General features: G+C 44.6%; 1 protein-coding gene across 2 annotated transcripts; it reads left to right on the top strand.

Moving 5' to 3' along the window:
• The first annotated feature begins 5915 nt into the window (after positions 1–5915).
• Positions 5916–15551, top strand: FIGLA (folliculogenesis specific bHLH transcription factor). 2 transcript variants are annotated; one of them, XM_077305758.1, is made up of 5 exons: positions 5916–6040; positions 6770–7000; positions 11568–11720; positions 13248–13484; positions 15420–15551. In XM_077305758.1, exons 2-4 carry the CDS (start codon positions 6779–6781, stop codon positions 13476–13478), a joined length of 606 nt encoding a protein of 201 aa, XP_077161873.1. In that variant the 5' UTR covers positions 5916–6040; positions 6770–6778; the 3' UTR covers positions 13479–13484; positions 15420–15551. The 2 variants fall into 2 exon arrangements, with proteins under 2 accessions (XP_077161873.1, XP_077161874.1); XM_077305759.1 differs by lacking the exon at positions 15420–15551 and adding an exon at positions 14992–15379.
• Positions 15552–17210: the final 1659 nt, after the last annotated feature.

The following is a 17210-nucleotide window of genomic DNA, read 5'->3' as shown; positions in this document are numbered from 1 at the left end:
GGAGCTGATCTCTTTAGTCTGGAGATGAGCTATAATTCCAGGGGATCCCCAGGGCACACCTGGGGCCTGGCATCCCTACTGCTTTCAGATGAAAACAGGGGGGGAAAGCAAGTTATGAAAACCACTGTGCCGACTGAAAACTTCTCTGCTTGTTATTTGACATCTCACATGGCTACCAGGACCTTGAACTACTCCTCAAGAGTGTTCAGTATTCCAGTAAGCAAAACAGACTTGATCAATGACCCAGAAATGAAATGTATGAACCTGGATTCTTTATCAGTGAGCCTCATCTCAATAGTACTAAAGATGAGAACATAAGAATTGCCTCACTAGATAAGATCAAGGTCTGTCAACAGCAGCTCTTCTCACCTGTGAGTCACCTGTGAGCTGGTGGCGGAATGGCAAACCCCACTATTGCTTTCTCCCAAGCATTTTGCATGCCAGTGGACTGCAATTAAACTGCCCAGGGAGGTTCTCGTGCTCTTTGATTGTTTTTTTCCCCCTAAAGCTATTTAAGCTACCCATGTTCACAATCACAACACTGATGTAACATAGAGGTTAGAGTGTCAGGCTAGGATCTGAGACCGCCAGGTCCAAATTCCAACTTGGCCATGGACTCTTGATGGGTGACTTTGAACCAGGTGAATACTTTCACTTTCAGCCTAACCTACTTCACATGGTTGCTGTGAGGATAAAAAGTAAAAGGAGAATTGTGCAATTAGTTATTCATTTATTTAAAAATTTCTATCCTACCTTTCTTCAAGGTTCAATGCCAAATTACAATAATAGTTAAAAACATTGTCTGCTAAAGCCAGCAGCAATGTTCTGCCAATCACCTAAAGACTACTCAAACTCCACTCAGGGGACTAATATCTCACTGAGGACCAAAGCAGATATAGCTGAGATTCCTTTATTCAGAGCTCCCAGCAGTTCTTCTACACATGAGATTTCTGTGTGTGGACTGGGATCATTTTCCTTCTCCACAATTTCCCCCTAACTTCATAAAAATGTGGCGCCTCTCTGCCTTCATGGTATTTATTTATATTTCTATTATCTAGGAGTTCATCCAAAGGTCCCAAAGGTCACAACAATAAGGTGTACTTAGAGGTGTGGTAGGCAGCTGGTCAAGAGAAATACCAGAGGAAGGGAGTGAATTCTTAGCAAATTCTTAGCACAGAAAATAAAAAAGCAATTATTTAAAAACCTTAAAACAAAGTTTGAGTCCAGTGGTACCTTAAAGTCTAACAACATTTGTTACGGATAAACAAAGAGGTGAATGGTGATATATGAAAGCTCATTCCCTGCCACAAATTTTGTTACTCTTTGAGGTCCTACTGGGCTCTCTCTTTTCTACAACAACAGACAGACTAACATGGCTACCCAATCCATTTTCAAATCCTAGTTTGTGATATTTCTATTTAGTACTTCAGTTTGCGCTGGCATAAGATTCCTGTTTATCAAAAGTATGCAGATAAGCACAATGATCATTCTTAAAAGCTGTAATTGGTGATAACAGACTCCTTAGTTATGCTAATTTAAGCACCTACAGAGACTAGATTGAGAAAACTGTCAGCACTATTGAGCTCCTGGCAAATACTATTGAACCTTGATGAACACTAATCTAGCCATTTCCTCATGGCTCCTTGATGAACACTAATCTAGAGACTCCCATTTGAAATTCCTTTATTTCAGAATGCAGATTCTCAGGTCTGCACCCAAATGTCTTAGGAGCTGGAAATGTTTGCCTCCTGCAATTTGCATATTGGTCAGATTTGTACTGATTTGTTCTTTTCCAAGCAGCGAGATATTGCATCTGGCAACTTGAGCTCAAGACCATGAAGATTATGCTGCAGTAAATTGAACAAAGGTATCTGAAGAAGTGTGCATGCGCACAAAGCTTATACCCAGAATTAAACTTTGTTGGTTTTAAAGGTGCCATAGGATTCAAATTGTGTTCTGTTATCAGATCAGCATGGCTACCCACCCGAATCTATTTGAAATAAGTTGGTTAGTCTTAAACTGACACAAGGCATTTATTTTCTCATTGGTGCATGTTTTGTAGGCCATACGTCAATAGCCCAGTTTCACAGCCTATGTCCCATCTCAAAATGGCAATAAAGCCCAGAGTTGTCTCCATAGTACTTGGAGTAGTGGAACCACCAGGTTCAAAAAAGGTTAACAAGCTGCAAAACACTTCCTCCTTGTCTTCCCCAGAGGATATGAGGGTTGCTACATGAGCTTTTTCCTAAGCAGGAGGCCCCAAATCTTTCTGTGCTATTCACTCCTCCTGAGATAGAATGGTCCTTCTCCAGTGTTTCAATATGCACATTCTTTCAACTGCTAACAAAAAATAGATCTCAATTCCCGAGAGAGAAAATGCCAAGAATGGGCATGGCTTTTGAGGCATTGGTTGAGCTGTCATTTGGTTTGTTTCCACTTGCTATTATTTTAGCAATAAAAATAGGAATGTTGCTTAGAAGGATAGCCTTGGATAGCTCAGGTTAACCTTATCTCATCAGGTCTTGGATGCTAGGCAGGGTCAGCCGTAGTTAGTTCTTAGATGGGAGACCACCAAGGAAGGAGCTACAGGCCCTGCGAGAGCTTTCAGCATTTCGCAGGGCCTGCAAGATGGAGCTCTTCCACCAGGTTATGGCCAGCATGCTAAGGAAAATCTGTTGACCTCCCTCAGGACAAAGACATCACTATATGAATGGCGGACTTCATTAATCTGCCCTTCCTTGCCTTTTTTTTCAGGGACAGAATTGGGACAGAATATGGTTTTGCCATTTCAGGGACAGAATATGGTTTTGCCACATCTTATTGTCTTTATCTGTTGTATTTTTATGTCTGTGGTTTTAAGGGGTATTTTATCGGGGGTTTTATACAGACGCTTGTAACCTGCCACGAGCTGTTGGGAGTGGCGGATAAAAAAATATAATAAATAAATAAATAAATTCTAGGGTGGCTCGAGGCAAGCAATGGCAAGCCACCTGTGTCCATGCTCCATAGATACATTTGGACTGAGGCCAGAACTTGCACCCAGAAACCCAGGCAACTTGGAAGAATTAAGTTCAATGTTAGAGAAACCTCTTCCCAACTGAAAACCTGATACAGTTGCCAATGGAGTAGGAAGAACATGGGATTTTGGGATATCTACTTGAATAGCATGTAGCTCAAAATGCCTCTAATATGGCGAACAAAAGAGCTGACAGTACAGAGACTTCACCCATGCAGGAGACATTCAGACAAGTGGTGTGGTTGTGGGTTTTCCATGCTGTGTGCCCCTGACATTTTGCCCCTAACTGTGGTTGGCATCTTCAGAGGTAGGACACCATATAACAGGAATCTCTCCTTACCAAAGTGTGGACTGTGTGAACAGCTGCTGGATATTTTATTTACTTCTGGGGGGAGGTTCCAAAGTAGCTTACAACTGCCTTCCCTTCCTTTCCCCACAACAGACAGCCAGTGAGGTAGGTGGGGCTGAGAAAGCTCTAACAGAACTACTCTGAAAGAACAATCCTAAGATAATTGTGACTACTCCCAGGTCACCAAGCACTGTATGTAGAAGAGGAGTGGGGAACCAAAGCCGGTTCTTCAGATTAGAGTCTGCCATTCTTAACCACTACACCACACTGGCCCATCACATTCCTGTCTTATCTGGCAACATTAGTAAAAGGTAATCTCACCTGAGATTTTGCACTCAGGGAGGCTTGTATTTGTTGATGAGATTACACTGGTACATGGCTTTCCAAGTCCCTGTGGACACAGGTAGTCATGCAAATGTCCTATCAGCTACTCAGTGTCCCGACTAAAGTTTGGGTCACTTATTAGCATGGCCTAAGGACAGCCTTGACCTCATCTTCTCCAAAGCCAGGTATTTTTAACTCCTAAAGTAGGCTTCTTCGCAGTCAGTAAATATTATCTACTGAAGGTTCCCTCCCCCTTATCTTTATCAACACAAACCCAGCCCTATGCTTCCCAGGAACTTGCTAAATTGCTAGGAAGACAAACAGGACTTTCTGAACTTGAGAAATTGACAGCCTAAGAAGCTTCCTGATGCTACCTGGCAGCCCACCAGGGGATACTGGAAGGTCTGGCATTAAGGTTGCCAAGTCCTTCTTCACTGCAGGTGAGGGATGGGGGGGAGGCAATTTCCAAGAACTTTCTGACGTGCTGGCATCACCCAGAAGTGACATCGGAATGTTGAAGATGTCGGGGGGGGGGGGGGATGGGGACGATGGGAATGAAAAAACTCTATGGTAGAATTGGCTTCAAACTAGCGTTCTACCCAAAAACCAGAGCATCAACACACACACACACACTCAACGTAGCATACTAACATCAATTCTGGGTGATGTCAATGTTCTTCCAGGTTGGGGAAGAGATGTGTCCAGAAAGCAGGTGATTCCTTGCTCCCCAGACCAGTAAGCCTGGCAACCCTTTCTGGCATTTGGGATGGGGGGTGCATTGCCCCCACTGGGAAATCCTAGTAGACCCTCCCCTTGAAGACCCCTGCTTCAGTGGATGCTTGAAGTGAAGCCTCTGAATACATAAATGTTACAGACTATTCCTCTTGCACTTTACACCCATAGTTCACATTCTTATGTGTCATATATGTATTTCACTTCATCCATCTGACGAAGAGGTCTCTAGACTACAAAACGTTTTTTGGGCTGTCAAATTGTAGCTGATTTGTGAGAACCCCATAGGGTTTTCAGGGCAAGAAGTGAGCCAAGATGGCCACTGCTGAATGACCCTGGACTTACTTGGAGGTCTCTCATCCAAATGTTGATCCTGTTTAGCTTCTGAGATCTGACCTAGCAAGAACGTTTATCTTGCAATGATCGGCTTGAATTTAAAATGCCATAAGATTGGGGGGAGGGTGCTACAACAGACTGGTAAGGCGTTTTGCAGACATAATGGCAAAAGTTTCATTTGCTAAATTTCTGCCTGTTGAGGTGCTCTTAGACCAGTAAAAGAGGGCAGCTGTTTGCACCCTGTGAAATATGCAGGCATGCCCTCCACAACAGCTGGTATGGGGCACCCTCTAGTGTTCCATGGTTGCTTTGCTCAAATAAAAAATTATCCAGCAGGAAGCATGGTGGGAAAGATATATTCCTCTGCAAGTACTCTGATGTAGCATTCCAGGTTCACTAGCACTGTCTTGTGGTATGACCTGCACATCACAGCTGAGATAAATGTTACACTCCTAACCCTAATTCAGTAGTTATGAGAAACCGTCTTTCCAGCTAGGGAGGAGAGGTAAAGTATGAAAGATTTGTGCGCCTGGGAAATCAGCCCTGCAAGAACGTACTCCTCTCAGGAAGACAGAGAGATGTTAATAACTGTGGAGGGGGGGGGAGATATGAGGAAATAACCATTGCCCTGTCTCCATTGTGTGCCTGCACTCAAAAGCTCACGCCTTGAATAAATCCTGGTTGGTCTTAAAGGTGCCACTGGAATCAAATTTTGTTGCGCTACTTCAGACCAAAAGGACCACTGGCTAGCCAGGGTTGCCCATTTTTGTCTCAATTGAGAATTCTGAGAACTGCAAATTTTCCCCTCATGGGAACCTTCACCATCAACAACCAAACTAAGTTTGAATTTAAGACCAACAAAATTTAACTCCAGGTATAAGCTTTTGTGTGGAAAGCACCTTGTCCCATAACAGCTCCCAGGGTCAGAAGGGGCTTGTCCCTGTTGGACCTGTTTAGTGCTGCTTCAGTTAACCACTGGAGTGAGGGGAACTTCCCCAACTATAAGACTGGATGAATATTTTGGCCTAAGGGCCTGCCCTGGTTTATCAGAACTCTTCCTCTTTCCTGGGGAGTTCCTCCTAATCAAAGGCATATTCAAGGGCTTTATTTCCAGAGGAGAGGGCTCTTGTGCCTTTAAGAGCCACCTCAAGGGCACCACCAGGTGTGGCTTTTCCCATCATGTCCTTGCAGTGATTTGAAGGGGCACCTCAGGGCAGCTTCTGGGTCTATTTAGCTTGGGCTAGAGGCTGCTAAGTGGATTCTCTGTTTCTTCTTCAAGACTTGTAAGTAGAAAGTTGGCTTCAATAGTGCCCTACGCTTTCCTTATAACTTGGGGGGTGTTTCAATGAGGGAACTGTAACAGATAAATCTGACAAACCAACCTTAAAGTATGACAGAGTTGAAAAGCCTACAATAAGGGAAGTGATACACTGAGGTGCATTTCTGGTTCTCTCCAGCAAAAAAAAAAAATGTAAACAGGGCCAGATTGAGTCTTACTCAATCCCAAATGTGATATGCAGTCTGCTAGATGATTTTCCATCTTTCCTCAGAATGTGAGCCTTGTTCTTCCAAGGGAGATGTGAGGGAGCACTTTGAACTCTCCTCAGCTACAACTGAGTGGACCGAAAATTTAGATATCAGCATTTATGGGGATTGCCCAATCTGCATAACTGTTGTACCTACTTAGCTACATATTTCATATTATGTTTCCTGTGTGTAACTCTACCATATAATAAATATATAATGCAAATAACTGAAGCCTTAAAGTGTAAAAGGCCCAATAGCATTACTTTCCCCCCCCCCCCAAAAAAGCATACTAATTTAGAGGACAGATCTCCTCAGAATCTTACTTAAGGCTATTCAACTCTCAGGAAGATGTTCTTAAAAAAGAATTATTTAGAAGCCCCTCACAATCTGAGCCGTTCATGCAGTTCACTTAGCTCGTACATAAAACCAGCTGTGGTTGCAGACAAGACTATAAAGGTCACCATTGTCTCTTTGTCTCATCCTAGGGAGTCAACATGGCTGAAGCCCCCCTGAAGGAAGTCCAGCCGTGGCCTCTGCTCCTGACTTCACCCCCAGAGATTCTCGGAGAGATCCTGCGTGAGCAGTTTGGCCCCCTGCCTTTCATGGCACCCATCACCCGGATGAAGAGGAAGCCCTCAGGCTACTACTTTCCCACCGAGAATCGGGAGCAGGTCTTGGGACGGAGGCATGCCGCTAATGCCAAAGAAAGAGAGAGGGTAAGTAGAGGACAATAGCTCGGATGAGAAGGCTTACAGGCTGGGTGCTTGGTTAAAAGTGCCCATGGTAAATCAGTAAAGCACTGTAAGGAAATGATGAAGCACCAGCATCTGTGGTGGCAGAATAAACTACGACTGAAGCATTAAAACAGGCCAGCCAAAGAAAGAAAGAAAGAGGGAGGGATAAGAGAGAACAAATTTGACCCAAACTCTGGGTAAATAAACCCAGCAGCTTATTTATTTCCTTCATTTCTCGTTCAGACTTGAATCAGATTTCAGAGTTATGGAAGTAATGCAGTAAATGCAAGTACTAAGCAACAGTATGCCAGGGTGATCTAGGGTGGGGGTTATGACTCCCCTTTTACCACTTCCCCGGTTGGACGTTGTTAAGGGGGGGATTGGTAGCAGATATATGTTTTCTTATTCATATGCTGTAATTTTTATGTCCTGTTTTGATATTTTAATGGGTTTTAACTCGGATTTTAATTTATGGACTATCTGTCACCCACCACCAGCCAGTTCCGAGAATAGCAGGGAATAAAAATATAAATAAATAAATAAAAACACAATGATTAATTCAATAAAACTGTGTGATGCAGTTAAAGAACAATGCAATAAAACACCCAGTGAATTTGGATTTCGCAACTGGAGAACAATGAAATAATAATATGGAGTTGAATCTCCATATTTTATGGAGTTGAATCTCCAATTATTTTATGGAGTTGAATCTCCAATTATTAGATATATATCTAATAAGCAATGAAACATGAACAGGAGGAAAAGAGAGCTGCCTAAAACTTTAAAGATACAGACCAGCAGATTGCTCCTGAAACAAATTGGTAAACTGTAGTTCTTTAAAAGCCAGCAGAATGTGTTCATTCATCAGCAACTGGGCTGCAATCCTATAGAGTTTACCTGGGAGCCAGCCTCATTGGACACAGCAAGTCTTGCTTTCAAATAAGTATGGAGAGATGCTGTTCCTAAAGTTACCAAAATATTACAGATTTAGGAAGACATTGAAGAATTAGCCAGAGTGGAAGAGGTGGGTTGAATTAACTGTACAAAGAAAAGCAAAAAAAATGCCAACAAACGCCTCACACTGGGAAAGGAACTTGCTACATCCCATACATTTACTCCTATGTAAACACTTAAGGTCTCTGATGTATCCAAAGTGAGCTGGAAGCCTGTTCAGGTGAAAACAGGTTATCTGTTGAAAGTATTTGGTTGTATTTCAGGTGCTGTGATTGAAGGATTATTGGGTTAGCAAAGTACTCATAGTATCTAAGACAACAGAGTATACCTGATTTGTGTGTGCTGACAAACAAAGCTGCAAATGGAGTCCCTTTATCTTTGCTAAACTAATTGGAACCTTTTATTTTAAGGAACTCCATTCTAGACAGGATAGAGTAGAGCTAGGATTCTCATCTAGTCTAACTAGCTAGGATGGACAGAGATGCAGGAGGCATGTCCTGCTCTCATGGTGCCAAGATGGAGAAGAGAGTCGCAGTGTGGAGAGAAGTTGTCAGGCTGGAAGGAAGGAAGTTTCCCCATAGAGTAGCAGTCTACACATCAAAAGGAGAGCAGCAGAGCAGTAGAAGGGAAGGATGATCAGGGTCCTTCCTGATCTCTCTCTTTGATTCTCCATAGGGCCCCTCTGATCCTGAGTCAACACAAAGTCCTTCTCTTCCAACTGTGATGGAAGTCAGAAAATAGCTACCTCCAGAGCATGACTACTGGGAAAGCTGTTCCTGTCAGGCACTTGGTGGGATGGTCTCTGAAAGCATACTAGTAAATAATGGCACCTGCTGCCACCTTTCCTGGACCTCAAATATTTTTAGAAAGTGGGTGGGGCTGGGTGGCACTTGTGTCCAGCATGGCTTCTGATTGGCTATTGGAGATCTGATTGGCATGTTGTCAGAAACATTTCAGTGGCAACTGCCACCACAGCATGGATTTTACAATCTTGCTCACTCCTCTCTCCCAGGATTTATTTATTTTATTACCTTTCTTGTCCCCTGCCCTTGGTCTTCTCTGTGCATGCGTGTGTGGTTGGCTGTGGCTCCCATAGCAGCCATCTTGTGGTTACACTCATCACCCAGTGTCAGATTTCCAAACATGCCCATAGGCTCAAAAAAGCTTGGGGACCCCAACTACATCATGAACAAACATGATACTGCTTTATACTTAATCAGACCCTTGGTCCATCAAAATCAGTATTGTCTGCTCAGTATGGCAGCAGCTCTTCAAGGTTTCAGGTAGAGGTCTTTCCTATCACATACTGCCACATCTTTTAACTGGAGATGTGGAGGATTGAACCTGGGACCTTCTGCATGCCAAGCAGATGTTCTACCCCTGAGCCACAGCCCCTTCCTGTACATGGCCATGCAAGTTCTGCAAATTGTGGGGCAATCACTATTTAACACTACTAAAACATGATTCTGGAGTGTTCTCTTTTTCCAGTATCCTAGTAGCTGTTATTGTGCTGCCACTTGTGACCGAGATCCTGCATGTTCTGAGACAGAGAAGCAGGCTCCAGGGGAATAAAATAGTTTTCTTGTGCCAGTTCTTCTGGGAATGGTGTCTGAATAGAGCAATAAAATAGCTCTGATGTTTTAAAGAGAGTTCTTATCAGGGAACTCGCTGCACTAAATATTGACTCTAGATAACTTGGGTAAACTTTGGGGTGGTGAAATACATCAGCCACCTGTTCGATGCTTGGTTTTTGCAGCTGAGTCTTAGGAGCAGAGTGGGGTAGTTCTGTTACACAAATTAGGTTATTTGAATTTAGTTGGGGAAATTATCTTAGGAAAAGGGTGCAATGATGAGACCAATGTATACCAGGAGATTCCCATAAGAAACTCTAAATAAACCAGTCTGGAGTGAGCGGGAAAGTTTATTAAGGAGAAGTTAAAGAAGTACAAACAAACACACAAGCACATACCACAAGCACTTTAGAATTTACACATAGAATTATCTAAGAAAGGCAGGGGTGAAAGGGAATTGCATTTGGGGAGAAGTTACAGTCACAAGGTGAAGAGGGAAGTCTATGGATTCAGCAAAACAGCCAGCACTTCGTAGAAGAAAGGAGAAGAGCCTACACACAAGTGGGAAGAATATGCAAGGCATCCAAAGAACACACACACCTGCTGGTACTGGCTGGGTGCTCAACTTTTTAGGGGAAAGTGTATCCTCAGGCTATGGTTGGATGTGTTGGCTCCTAAAACAATGTACTCATGTGGTTTCTCGTGTATGTCAAAGAACCTAGAAAACATATAATGGATTTGTCTGGAGTGAGGACAGTATACAGAGTGAAACCCCTCCAGGGTTTTCAAAATAGATTGCTCTGCCAAAGTAGAACTGAAAATGTTGATGTTTCTTGTGAACCCTTAGATTGCTGGATGGAAAACTATCAAAGTTGGGCAAGCTGTCAGTAATTGCTAATTGAGTTCAGTTTCACATACCAGGGAGGAGCAAAGGGAACAGAACAAATAAACCTCACTGGCTTCCTCTCTACACAGAAGTGGCCAAACTATGGCTCTCCACATGCCCATGGACTACGATTGCCATAAGCTTCTGCCACCATGGCCTGTTGGCAGGGGCTCATGGTAATTGTAGTCCATGGATATCTGAAGAGCCACAATTTGGCCACTCCTCTTCCAGAAGTAAGAGAGCAATGATTTGGGATTGCCATCTCCTGGTTGGGGACTTCTGAATGGTCTGGGGGTGAAGCCTAGGGAGGGTAAGTTTTGGGGATGAAAGGATATAATGCCGCAGAGTCCACCCTCCAAAGCAAACATTTTCTCCAGGTGAACTGATCTGAGTCATCTAGAAGAAGAAGAAGAAGAGTTGGTTCTTATATGCCGCTTTTCCCTACCCGAAGGAGGCTCAAAGCGGCTTACAGTCGCCTTTCCATTCCTCTCCCCACAACAGACACCCTGTGGGGTGGGTGAGGCTGAGAGAGCGCTGATATCACTGCTCGGTCAGAACAGCTTTATCAGTGCCGTGGCGAGCCCAAGGTCACCCAGCTGGTTGCATGTGGGGGAGCGCAGAATCGAACCCGGCATGCCAGATTAGAAGTCCGCACTCCTAACCACTACACCAAACTGGCTCTCTACAGGTGATCTAGAGATCACCTGTAATTCTGGGGCATCTCCAGGGCCCACGTGGATATTCGTGGCCCTACTTGCAGTTCTGTGACCTTACTGGAACCCAGGAGCATCACTGTCCACAGCTCCCTTTTTCAACAGGAAATGTGAGGTCACGCCAGACATCCTTGTGGTATCTCTCACTGCTGAGTAGGAAGGATGTCTGGAGTGAAAGGAGGATAGAGGCATTCCTGGTCTTCTAGAGCTGTAATTTACATGGCAAGAAGAAGGGAGTGGCATCCAAATTGGGCCTGAAGGGGGCCCCCGAAATCCTGCAGCCAGCCCTGATTTCAGGCATAGTTGTGTAACCCAATTAGAAACAAATGATGGATGATCCGACATTTGCAGGGGGAGAAGGGTGAGAAGGCGATTCAGGAGCTTTTATTTTAATCTCCTACTCTTTTTATTTTCTTTTCACGCAGATAAAGAACTTGAACAGCGGTTTTTCCAAACTCAAGTCTCTTGTGCCGCTGATCCCAAAAGACCGGAAGCCTAGTAAAGTCGACATGCTTAAAGCAGCAGCCGAATACATTCGCCTCTTGCACTTGATTCTGGAGGAAACAGCAGGACGAGAGGTAGGAGGAAAGCTGACTTTCAGCCTCTCTACTTATCTCCCCTGTAGTAAAACTCGCTTGCATCAGGGAGCCCTCTCCACCTTGGAGCGCTCTGCAGAGGAACCTCTAAGCATGCTGCAGAAACTTGTGCTTTGTGGAAGGATTGGCTGAGGCCATGTGCCAGGATGCACAAGTGGCTTCCTTGGAACACTGGCCAGACCTGTTGCTCCTCTTCTGTAGGTCATGCTTTGCTCCACTACTGGTATTACAAGAGGAGTTCCTCTGCCCCTGCCAACCTTCTGAATAAGCAAATCTTGGTAAGATTCCAAGGAATGAGCTCCAGGGTTTGAAAGCCGCTGTTTTAGGACATTTCTCGACTATGCTTATTCACGCTTGCAACAGGCTTCCCGTGTAAAATCACAGAGGCTCCTTTGCACAGACATATGTGCTGCCCACGGACTTTGAAAGTAGAAGGGAGCTGGGTAAAGTGAGAAGAGTTAATGGGCTCTACATTTGCAGGGTCAGGGAAAACTAAGTGATCTACAGTCCCTAAACACTACACATTTTATCTTATACATTTTACCCTATGCAAAGGAGCAGTCATGGCTGAACTGCCTAGGTCTCTTGAGGCAGGAAAAAAGACTGAACTTTGTGGTGCTAAGGAAAATGTCTCAATCCAAAGTTATATTTTTGGCATGAGAATCTAAGGTCCAATGGAAGCAATGGAATACTCCAATGGAATACTCCGTTTTTTAAAAAATGCCCTGCATGTAGCACTTTAGAGGAAATGATTTGCATATCTTTGTCCCCCAAGGAGCCAGTTTACTGCAAGCAGAAAATTGTGCTTGGTAGAGCCTTTAAAAATCTGTCACACTCTTCCAGCTGGTGTTTGTCTGAATTTGTATGTCCCAGAACTCTTCCATTTAATTGTGCAAAATTTGAGTAAGGTCTGCAATGAGGAATTGTGGTTGGGGAGGAATTTTAAAATTCCCTCCCAAAATCTCCCATTAGTGATGTTCAGCTGCTTTCAACATTTCATATTTTAGAGGGTATTTTTAGTCCTCACTGGGCTTCACACCCTCACTTTTTTAAAAGGCCATCTTGTCCTATGAGTTAATTTGCAAGGTCTCTTTTTTGTGTACCTGGAGAATCCTACCTCGTCTATGTGCGGCCCCATTGTTCAGCTTCATCCTTCACACTCGGACCAGTAATCTTGGGGTTGCTTACAATGATAATGGACTATACCACTTCAGATTACAGAAAGGGCTCACATGTTCAACAAAACCTGCAAGTAGAAAGCTAGTGCAGCAGGGATCCTTTTTAAAGGGATTTTTTCTACATGTAGAGCACTCAAAGTTGGCATCGCGCATCTTCAGTCAAATACAACAAAGCCCATACCACTTCGTTCTGCTGTTTGCTTAGACCAGGCTTCATAGAACTCTTAAAGCTCTGCCCCAGGATCATACTGGCTTGTCCATGGTTTTGGTCCATGTGTAGTTTGGCCACCCAAGCTAATTTGTTAACCATGTGTTTACTTTCTGGTTCTAGACTCTGGAAGACCCAGTTGATGATAAACCTTCTGGGACCACTTCTGTGCCAGTACCCCCAGAGAGATGCTTATTGGGAAGCAAAGTACCACAGAGTTCCAGCTGCTACATTAAAGTGGAGACAGACAGACAGACAGCATGCTCAAACAAGGTGGCGGAGGCCCCTGTATATACATGGAGGGAGAGTGTTCTGCCAGCCTACGTGGGGCTCATAGAGCTTCACAAAAATTGATAATGGGTAAGCTGCTTCATTTTTGGAGTGTATTACTTTTTACCCAATGCCTGCTGCAGCACACAGAAAATTGCATTCTCCTAAAGAAGAATGCTGCTTCAGGAGCTGGTAAATCTAGGACAGAGTGGGCTAGAAACTTGAAACTGGAAGTCTCAGTCTGTATTCTGATAGCTGGTTTAGCTGTGAAATTAATTCAAAAGAATTTTCGGCTTAATATCCGGAATAAGTTCCTGACAGTTAGAGTGGTTCCTCAGTGGGACAGGTGGTGGGCTCTACTTCTTTGGAAGTTTTTAAGCAAAGGCTAAATAGATGACAGAAATGCTGATTTTGTGAACTTAAACAGATTGAGTGGGTGGGCAGAAGGGATTGTATCTGAGCTTGGCTCTTGTGGCCCTTTCTTGCATGCCCTGATCACCACTTTGAGGTTAGAAGGCGAATTTCCCCCAGACCAGACTGACTAGGGATTCTGGGGATTTTGGGGGGGGGGGGCTTCATCTGACATAGGGTCACTGTGGGTGAGCAGGTAGTTCTGAATTTCCTGAATTCTGCAGGGGTTGGACTAGATTACCCTGGAGATCCCTCCCTACCCTATATGATTCTACTAGTCAAGAAGTGCCTTCCATGCCAGCAGAAGCATAGGAGAGGTGACACTGCTTCCAGCTCCCCTTCTAAACTGCATGGTTATGCCAATACGTGGTTTGTGGGACAATGGGAACGTTTATGCCCCCAACGAGATAACAACCCTGACCTGGATGGGCCAGGCTAGCCCTGAAGAAGAAGAGTTGGTTCTTATATGCCGCTTTTCTCTACTCAAAAGAGTCTCAAAGCAGCTTACAGTCGCCTTCCCTTTCCTCTCCCCACAACAGAATCCCTGTGAGGTGGATAAGGCTGAGAAAGCCCTGGTATTCCTGCTCGGTCAGAACATTTTTATCAGTGTCGTGACGAGCCCAAGGTCATCCAGCTGGTTGCATGTGGAGGAGTGCAGAATCGAACCCAGCATGCCAGATTAGAAGTCCGCACTCCTAACCACTATACCAAACTGGCACCAAACTGACTAGTCAGAAACTAGGCAGCATCTGTCCTAGTTTGTACTTGGATGGGAGACCACCAAAGAAGGTTTGCTATGCAGAGGCAGGCAATGGCAAACCTCCTCTGAATGTCTCTTGCTAAGTCAGTTGCACATGCAAGTATAGCTGTGTGCCCTGCTGAAACTATGGGGAGAGGAGGGATGTGACCTTGGACAGGCTACTGCATCATTTCACACTGGGCAGCTGAAAAAAACGGCAGCTAGGCTGCTTCTTGGCCAGCTTGCTTCCCTTATGTGTCATGGGGGACAACCAACCAACCATAGCAGTCAGGGATCAGTCAGACCAAGGAGATCATGCAGACCAGGGATCATGCAGACCCAAGAAAGCCTTGGCTCTGCATGCTGAAGTCTTCATGCAGCCCACTGGGCAAGCTCTAAACTTATGCAGGAGCTCCTCCTGTATCGTCCTCTGCCATTCCTTAACAGGCATCAGTCTTCTCACAAGGGAGTGCAGCAGTGGACTGGCTAAGTGTTCTCTGCATGTGAGATCGGTATGTTTCCAGCAGGGGGAAGCACACTACAAGCTACTTTCTGAAACACACACACACGCGCGCATGCGCACGCACACACGCACACAGACTCTAGCCCTGCCTTCTCATAAGCAAAGATGGGCAGACCCAGTGAAAGAAAAGAATCGAAGCCCAAAACCTTTGAAATGTACTAGTTTGCATAGTTAGAAGAAGTCTGTGGAAAACATCACTGCCTGGCTAATTGTATTTCTGAAGGAGCAAAGCAATGATTTATTTTAATGAGATTTAAATAGTTCTGCTACTTGGTAAAAATAATAGGTAGCAATTAAAGTCTTAAACAAATAGCTGCAGCTTCTTCATACTGGTAATAAAATTGTTTTTCAGGTTCTCCATAATGGATGGGTACAGGATCTTTACTTCCAGAGTGAGCACTTATTTCCCTAAAGAGTTTTGGGTGTTTCCCCCCTTAATCGCTTATAATTTGTCTAAGAGACAATAAAGTTTTGCACTAAATGAGCATTCTCACTTTGCGCCCGTGCATTTGGACCTCTGGGACAAAGCTGACTCTGGACAGGAGCAGAGGGAGCACAACGTGGGAGAAAGCTGACCAGAAGAAAATCGCTTTATTTGAAGTGTGGTGTTGGTGTTCTATGAAGACTGTGAACCGCCAAAGACAAATAAGAGAGTTCTGGATCAAATCAAGTCCACACTCTCCCCTAGAAGCTAAAATGACTAAACTGAGCTAATCATACTGTGGTCACATGACGACAAGATGTTAAAAAGCATGGGGGACAAGATGGGCCCTTTTGGGATCTCACAAACCAGAGGCCAAGGAGCCAAGCAGCACAACCCCAGAACCACACTCTGAAACCTCCCTTCAAGGTAGGACTAAGACAAAACACTGCCTCCCAGTCCCAACCCCAAAAGGTGGTCTGGAAGACCAGCATTATCAATGGCAGCAAGGGATGCTGAGAGTTCCTGGAAGATTAACAGGGCTGCACTCCTTCTGTCATCTCCCCATCAGCTTTGGCTTAAGCACCTTCCCCATGCCATTATCTTTTTAAAAAATGAAACAGCTGAGATCCTTTAATATTTTGCCCAAGTCCCAGAAACACTTGGTGCTCTGGCCATTATGAATGGCCATCTAGGATGCAGAAATGATAACCAGTCTTAATATCAGTGGAGCCTGACCTTCCTGGCAAATATGCTCTAAGCAATGTCCAGAATAGGTGGTCCCACAACCTGCAGTTCTTGTGCAGCATTCCTCCTGATCCATCCACCCCATGCATTGGACAAGTGAGCCAGAGTGCAGACAGCAGTGCACTATGGGGAAAGGCAGGCAAACATGTAGGACTGTTTCATGATCTGGCCTGTGATACTCTGCTTGTTCCAACAGAGTGATCATCTCACAACAGGTAGCAAAAATTCCTTGGACAGGGCTAGCAGATCTCATAGCTCGTGTCAGACGCCCCAAAGATCTTGCGTTCTCAAAGAGTTTCACTTCCAGCCAACTCTTTCTCTTCTAAGCCAGTTTTCTTACAACCCACATTGACAGTGCTGCTGGCAGGTAGGGTTGCCATTCTCCAGGTGTGGCTTAGAAGGCCCCCCCACACACACACAAATGGCAACCGCTCTCTAGACTACAGAGGTGTTGCCCTGAAAAAGTCTGCTTTGTAGAATGGAAACAATGGCATTACACCCCACTTCCCTTCCTAAGCCATGCCTACCTGAGGCTCCACCTTCATATATGCAGGAACTGCCTAAACTGGAGTTGGCAGCCTTAGCATTACCTTTTGGGGCTGCAAACCAACCTCATTTGAACAGGGCCTTTCAAAAGGCCTTTCCCCTTCTTTCAAGGTTTAGCCTATGGTAGCATTCAGGTTAGTCGGAAGAAGCAGAACAAAGTCTAAGTCCAGGGGCACTTTTAAGGTATTAACTTTTGTGTGTGTGCATATTTTGTCAGACATAGATACCTGAGGAAGTGCGCCTACACACAAAGACTTATACCTCGATAAAACTTTCTTGGTTTTAACAGTGCCACTGTTGGCGTAAAGCAGCCTTTTTCAACCTTTTGACCATGGACCATGTTTTTCAGGTGTTGAAGTACCAGGAAGTGATGTCAGCTGGCCATGCCCCCAGAAGTGAGAGGAGCCTTGGTTAGAAAGGTTTGAAAGA

Source organism: Paroedura picta, chromosome 12 (assembly GCF_049243985.1).
Source record: "Paroedura picta isolate Pp20150507F chromosome 12, Ppicta_v3.0, whole genome shotgun sequence".
Classification (NCBI taxonomy): Eukaryota; Metazoa; Chordata; class Lepidosauria; order Squamata; family Gekkonidae; genus Paroedura; species Paroedura picta.
Note: the sequence above shows the minus strand (reverse complement) of the source record. Positions and strands in the feature narration are given on the sequence as shown.